This window comes from Rhizophagus irregularis, chromosome 1, assembly GCF_026210795.1.
Source record: "Rhizophagus irregularis chromosome 1, complete sequence".
Lineage (NCBI taxonomy): Eukaryota > Fungi > Glomeromycota > Glomeromycetes > Glomerales > Glomeraceae > Rhizophagus > Rhizophagus irregularis.
Window position 1 is genome coordinate 4500188 of NC_089429.1, and position 7834 is coordinate 4508021.

The window sequence follows — 7834 nt, forward strand, 5'->3', positions numbered from 1 at the left end:
GAGTTAACATCTTAATTCTGGCAAAATTTATGGAGCAATTACCTGAGGGTATTTATGTGTCAACATAAAACGGATACAAAACGGGTATTACCTATTTGTTATTCCGTAACCTGGATACTCATAAATACCTGAGTATACCCAGTATAAACGGGTAATGGCCCGCAGCTCTATTTTATATACTTTTTATGGGGAGCTAATGTAGTTGTTATTCTCGGCATCTGGAAGAAAATGTTAAGTAAAGTTAATCTTAGTTATGAAGAATTATCGGAAATTAGACAAATTACTAATTCAATTGAAATTGTTGGTGGTAGATATAAATTTAGTATCGCTCTTTACTAATATAATTTAATAAAATTTCTTCGTTTAAAGGGAATGACGGGTTATTTTTAGCCTACTTTCCGTTTAAAGGTAATAATAGGTTAACATAAATTTGTTACAAAATAATATAATATGATAATAATTAATCACTATAGGTTTTTGTCTTTAGTTAAGATATAAATATGATGAATTAAATTGAATCCAACTTTCATTACTAAATTAAATAAACAAATAGTATTAGAATATTGTAAGTTGTTAAAAATGCATCAATGATTAAATAATTTTTTACCTACTTACAATCTTATAATATTGATCTTTCAAAAATGTGATTGTTCTTTGCTAATAATAATATCTATTGTTTTATATTTGCTCGGTATTTTGGAAAAATTTTACAAAAAACTCATGAACCATCAGGATATTCTTCAAGAATTTTACGAAAGTGGTGATTTTTCTTGCATTAAAAAGTGAATAGAAAGTGATAACAGGAAAATTAGAGTTTGAAATAAGGATCATTTTATAGAGTCGCTCATCGAATAGATATAGCCATCAATAATGTCATCCAGATATATCCATGTATTATTATCTTATACTATTAAATATTTATCTCCAACTATAATAATTTTTTTTTCCTACAATAAAAATTATTAAAAAAATAATAACTGAATTTTTTTTTTAAAAAAAAGGTTTCATTGAGTAAAGAAAATTAATTTTAATTTTTACAAGCTCATTATGTCACGAAAAAGGCAATAAATTTTGCCTAAAAAATATGTTATTGTATTATAATTTCGAAATATTATGCAAATAAAACTTTATAATCAAAATTGAATTTTTGATTTTCGCTTTTTCATTCGAATTTTCAAATTTGGTTCATTTAAACATCAAATTGCCAATGAAAGAGACACAAATACGGCAATTGAAATTTTATTTTACTACGAATTTAAAGGTGTTTCCATTTTTTGAGTTCTATGATGATTTGTTAAAATAATTGGTTTCTTTCCAAAAACATCTTCAAAATTAAATTTACAGAAAATAATCCTAGTCTACAATAGTTTAACTTTAACGTCATTTGTACCTTTGTAATTTTCACATCAATAATAGAAGATCCAAGTTGCCGGTGATGACATACTTTTTTGTCTATTTTGTATGATCAGATGATCATCATTGCGGCACATGACAGGTTAGTAGACAATATTAAAATTTTGGTGGTTGCACAACTTATTTGTTTAACCGTCTATCGAGACTTTATTTTTATTTTTATTTTTTTTTTTGCATTATTAAAATAATTTGTTTTCTACAAAAATGTCTAATATTCGGAGAGAATTAATACGAGCTGTAATTAGTAGATCATTTACATCAATTGATTTTAATATTTACGTTAACTTTTATGAACAAAACGAATTTCGTAAACAATTCGTTCTTGCTGATAATTCTCTTACAGAAGAAGAAAAAACTGAAGCAATAAGAATACTTAATATAGATTATGACCGAAATAAAATTAAAAATAATAATGGAACAAGAAGAGTTTGTGAAAATTGTAACCAAAAATGTTTAGCTACATTATATTGTGAATATTGTGTTCGAAATTATTTAAAATATAATTTTTCAAATTGGACTTCTGGAAATAATGTTATTGATAATTTAATAAAAAATTGTCAAATGGAAACAATTACGCCAACTGCTATTATTGAATGGATCCCATATAATAATTTAGAAAATATTAAATATCTGACAAAAGGTGGATTCTCAGAGATTTATACAGCTAAGTGGATTGATGGAAGATATAAAGAATGGAATTCTAAGGAACAGCAATTGAAAAGGTCTAAAACTATTACAGTAATACTTAAAGAATTAAAAAATGTTGAAAATGCAAGTCAAAGTTGGTTTGAAGAGGTTTGTAAGTTAAAAATATTTAAAGAACTTTAAAATAATAAATTTTATTATTAATAATTAAATTTTAAATTTTAAGGCTAAATCACATTTAACTTTAAGCAACAAACTTTCATCTATTGTTCAATGTTTTGGTTTAACACAAAATCCATCAAATGGAAATTATTTACTAGTAATGTTGAAGTATAATATGAATTTAAGAGAATATTTACAACAAAATAATAATCAACTTACATGGAATGAAAGAATTGAAATTACTTTTTCAGTTATTAATAGACTTTATTTTATTCATAAAGAGAATTCAATTCATAGAGATTTGCATTCTGGAAATATATTATATTCACAGTTTAATGATGGTTGGCGGATTAGTGATCTTGGATTTTGTGGTCCTGCAGACAAGCCATCAACAAGTATATATGGAAATCTTCCTTACATAGCTCCTGAAGTTATTAACGGAAAAGGTTATACTTTTAGATCTGATATTTATAGTATTGCAATGCTCATGTGGGAAATTTCATTTGGACAGCCTCCATTTATGAATTATGAACATGATTATATTCTTGCAATTAATATCATTGATGGTATAAGACCAAAAATTTTATCAGAAATTCCTTTGAAATATAAAAGTTTAATGGAGCAATGTTGGGATGCTAATCCACTAAAAAGACCTGATGCTAAGACACTTAATAAAAAAATTAATGAAATTAAATCATATTATCAAAATAATTCAAATGAATTACCTCAATTAATAACAAAGTTAGATAAGAAAACAAGCAATATTTTAAGTAGTAAACTATTTACAAGTAAAATTCATAAATTTGAAAATCTACCTGAACCAAAAAATGCAACAGAAGGTATACTTTTTAATGTTCATTAACTATTTAATTTTTTTCTTTAATATTATAATTAATGATACACTTTTTTTTTTAATTAAATAATAATAGAAGAACAAAAAGGTAATATAAAATTAATAATATTATTGTATAAATCCTTTAATTAATAAATAAATTGAGATAATCTCTTTTTTTTAAAAATAGCATTTTATATCAGTAGATCAAATAATTTTAGTCTTTCTGATAATAGTAAGTATTTATTAAAATAACATTGAATTTTTATATAAATAAAATATCATATTGATTGGTTTTCATTATAGCTAGTAATCCTAGTAAATCAATTAAAATTAATTTTAAAGGTACTAATTTATTTTTATATTAAAGTTTTATAATGAATAAATACTAATTTATATCTTAATTACTATAGATAATGATAGTAAAGAATCATCCTAAAAAATTGAAAATGGAGAATGGTAAAATCTTAAAATATGTAATTCTAATTTTCGTTGAAGATAAGAATGAATATTCTATTAAATTTTGATTTATTTTATAATAGTAGACGAACAAAATGACTATGAGAGAGAAATAATGTAACAACGATCAAATATTAGTATTAATGGTAAGTAAAATAAATTATTATTTATAATAATGATCGAGTATTATTATTCTAATTTATCTTATTTATATAATAGATGAAGTACAAGATAATCCAAATCTTCATTCAGAATAAAAAGATAAAACTCCCGATGGTTTGTTTATAATTTAAATATTTTTTTAGTAAAATTTTAAAAAATAATAAATATATTTATTTACTAATATAATTATTTCTCTAGACGGATTATAAATTGATTTTCAATTAATTTGAAAGTAAATTCATTTTTAATATTTATTATCTTGTTTTGAAATTATTTAAACACTAAGATTAGAGTAGTAAAAAAAAGATTCTTAGTTTGTAATTAAATAATTCAATCCTCTATTTTTTTTATAGGACTTTTCAATTATTAAATAAAGATATTATAAATTATCATAAAATATTATGTGTAAAAGTAATTCTGTAACAACGCATTAGTATTTACAATAAAAAATAATTTACAAATCATTCATTTGATTATTATTTTACGCTCCAAATAACCTTAATTATTTATGGCATAATATTAGGGCGAAAATAATACTAGAAGGTAAAAGCATTTTTGAATGGGGATGTTATTATTGGGTAAAATGTACATATGCTTGGATTGGAGTATGTTCATCAGAAAATTTTAATTGTGAAACTTTTGCAGGAACTCAATCTACCGGATGGGTATTAGGTTCTGGTGGTTATTGTTGTAATTCTGGTAATTATATAAAAAATTATTGTCCATTATTCGGAGATGGCACAAAATTACAGTTCACCTAGATATGAATAAAAGAACTTGTGCTTTTATGGCCAATGATACAAAACATCAAAGATATTTAATTGTGAATTATAGAATAAAAATTTTTGCGTCATTATTTTTTAGCTAAGAGTTTGGGAATTTAAAAGAATCTTTCAGTAGATCGAGATTTAATTCGTTTAAAAAATATGTTTACTTACGAAATGATATGCTAAATGTTTCATAATGTAAAATTTGATGTAAACATTTTGATAGGAGATCAATCTTTCTATTGTGACTTAAATAAACTTACGTTGGCCGCAGTTACTTTGTCGATTTACTAAAATCGGCAAATCTAATTTTATTTGTAACCAAACCTTTTAACCATAAGAATATCACTGAAATAAATTACAAAATATATTTTTTTGGTAAAGAAAAAAAACTTTAAAAAATAATGAGAGGATATTCATTAGGAGAAGTAGAGAAGATGACTTAAGATTATTAATATATAATCCAAAGTATAGTGATGTAGAAATTTTGCGAGGATGAAAAGAAATTATACAGTATGGTTTATATAGAACAATTTTGGCTGCAAGATCTGAAATGTTTGAGAAAACTCTTGAATCGGAGTGATTTAAGTGTATCAGAATTAACATAGTTTTATCATATTCATTTTTTTAAATTTATATTTATTGCAGTTTTTAGATTTCTGTGTACGTTGCGATTACTGAGTGATTATAATTACAGGACGTCCAGTTTTTGTCTAATTTTATTTTATAAAGTAATTTATATGAGTAGCAGAATTTTGAAAATGGCAATAAGTAAATTAGAGCATTATGGAATAAAAAATTATTTGTTTTCAGTTATTTTCAGGAATAATCCCAGCAGATTTTATTAATTATATCGATATTAATTTATCGGACAATCACATATTCAAACTCCAATTAACGCAATTGTTTACCAGCATAAATTGACATATCTAATCCTTCAAGAATGTGTATCAGGTTTAAATTTTTAACCGATGTAGGTCGATCATCTCCTTCATTAAGGCGTGGCTAATGTCGGATATATTTTTTCCCATAGATGGTACAACATAACACAAATGCGAGCAAATACTAATTAAGTATTTAAATTCCTAAAATATAATCATTTATATATTTCTATTTTCTTTTTTTTTAAAAAAAAAAAATGAGAGGAAATTCATTAGAAAAAGATTTGAGCTTATTAATAAATAATCAAGAATATAGTGATATAGAAATTTTATGTGAAGATGAAAAGAAATTATATGGTTGTAGAGCAATTTTAGCAGCAAGATCCGAAGTATTTGATAGATTACTTTATAATGGGATGAAAGAAAGTTATGAAACCAAAATTTCTTTCCCAAAGATTAATTCTGCTGGTATGAAAATTGTATTAGAATATACTTATACGGGATCAATTAAAATAGAATCATTAACAAAGGATAATATAATTGAAGCATTTTACGCTGCTGACTATTTTCAATTACCAGGTCTTCAGGATTTTATTATGAATACATTCAAAAATACATTAGAAAAAAATTGTGATGAAAATTATTCACCAGAATTACTAACTAAACTTGCAGGGAAAATGCCATTAACAGAAGATAATATTCTACTAAATTTATTGGTTGAAGCGATAGCAGTTATACCATTAAACACCATTGAATTTGGTCGATTGTCTATTACAGGACTTAGATATCTTTTATCTTGTACACATGAAAAAGAAAAGTCTTTTGCAACCCCAGAATATGAAGTTTTTCGATATGGCGCTATTCTTGCAGCAAAACAAGTTTCAAATGAAGCATATAATACTCTTATGGAACAGTTACCAACTTTAGAACAAATAAGACAAGAGAATCCAGTACAAACAAAAAACAAAATTATTGCCGATCACCAAAAAGTTGCCAAAGAGTTAGAGCATTTAGTTAAATTAATTGATTTTAGGCGAATTAAAGGTCAAATATTAGTTAATATTATTGAGCCGCTTGGCATTACCCCGATTGAAATTATTTTAAATGTTTATCGATATAATACATTATCGTTTAATTCAGATTTAAATGATACCCGAGGAATGCCTTTCAATTATGTTTATGATGAGTCAGCATGTGGATCAAAACTTATTATTGAGGATAATGGAAAAGTCGTATGCGCACCAAATAATAATTTTACCGATTGGCAAAGTGTTAGTATTAAAGTGACTTTAGGAAATAAAAATTTTTTTGAATGGGATGTTATTATTGAGAAATTCTGTGAAAGTGCTGCTGTTGGAGTATGTGCATTAGAAAATTTTAATTATGAAACTTGGGCAGGGTATCAAACTACTGGATGGGTATTATCCTCCCAAGGTAGTAGTGTTAATTCAAATAATTGGTTAGGAAATTATTGCCCTTCATTCGGAGATGGCACAAAAGTCACTGTTCACTTAGATATGAATAAAAGAACTTGCGCTTTTACAGTCAATGGAACAAAATATCCAGAAGTATCAGCTTGGAATAATTTACCATCAAAGCTCTATCCAGTAGTATCATTAAAATACCCTGGTCGATTTAGAATTCAACCTCATAAAAAAAATAATTAATTGTGAAATTATAGAATAAAATTTTTTTATTGGAACTGAAAATGAAGAGCTAATTAAAGATATTTTCTTTAAAAGTTTTTTATGACGATTAAGTTAAATGTTTAAAAATTCAAACTTATCTGAATATTATAAATGTTGATGTAACAAATATTTTAATGTATATAAATCCTTAGCCATGCCGATCAAATATTTTGTCATTTGACAGCCGAGATTCGTTATGATTTTTGAACATATGATTTAAATCTAATCTTTTATTCTTTGATAAAAAGACTTCTATAAAATGGCTAGTCATTTTTAGTTACTAATTAAGTAAATGATGTACTGTATGGCAAGCTGAGTTGGACAAAATTATCGGACATTGTGCGGTAAAAAATCATGCATGGCTAGACAAAATGTCACCCCGTGTCTGACATTTTACCTGTTTATGCTTAATTTTCATCTGTCCCGTGCTTGATATTTATCTGTACGTGCTTGATATTTTTGATGTTTATCTATGATCTATCATGTGATTGATGTTTTTATCTGTTCGTGCTTGGTATTTTTATCTGTCCATGCTTGAGGTTTTATCTATCTGTACTTGGTGTTTTTGTCCAATTGTATTTGATTTAATCCAACTATATTTGATAATTTTATCTTGTCAAAAATTAGTTTCTTTGTCAGCATAGGGTTGATATTTTGTCAATCACATGTTTTTTAAGTTTAGCATAGTTTATGTATGGGTATGCGAAAGAAATGAGTTCACAGTCAAAAGAAATTATAGAAAGATCAATAGTAGAATACGAAGTAATGTTAAAAATTCAAGAGAAGCACAAGCACACAGAATGTAATATTTTACACGAAATTAAT

The 7834-nt window shown here is 25.3% G+C and overlaps 1 protein-coding gene across 1 annotated transcript; it reads left to right on the forward strand.

The window, feature by feature from the left end:
- Positions 1-5578: 5578 nt before the first annotated feature.
- OCT59_000922 (uncharacterized protein) lies at positions 5579-6988 on the forward strand (the record flags this gene model as incomplete). Its single annotated transcript, XM_025313737.2, has 1 exon — positions 5579-6988. The coding sequence occupies one exon, from the start codon at positions 5579-5581 to the stop codon at positions 6986-6988; it is 1410 nt and encodes a 469-aa protein (XP_025186725.2).
- Between the last annotated feature and the right edge of the window lie 846 nt (positions 6989-7834).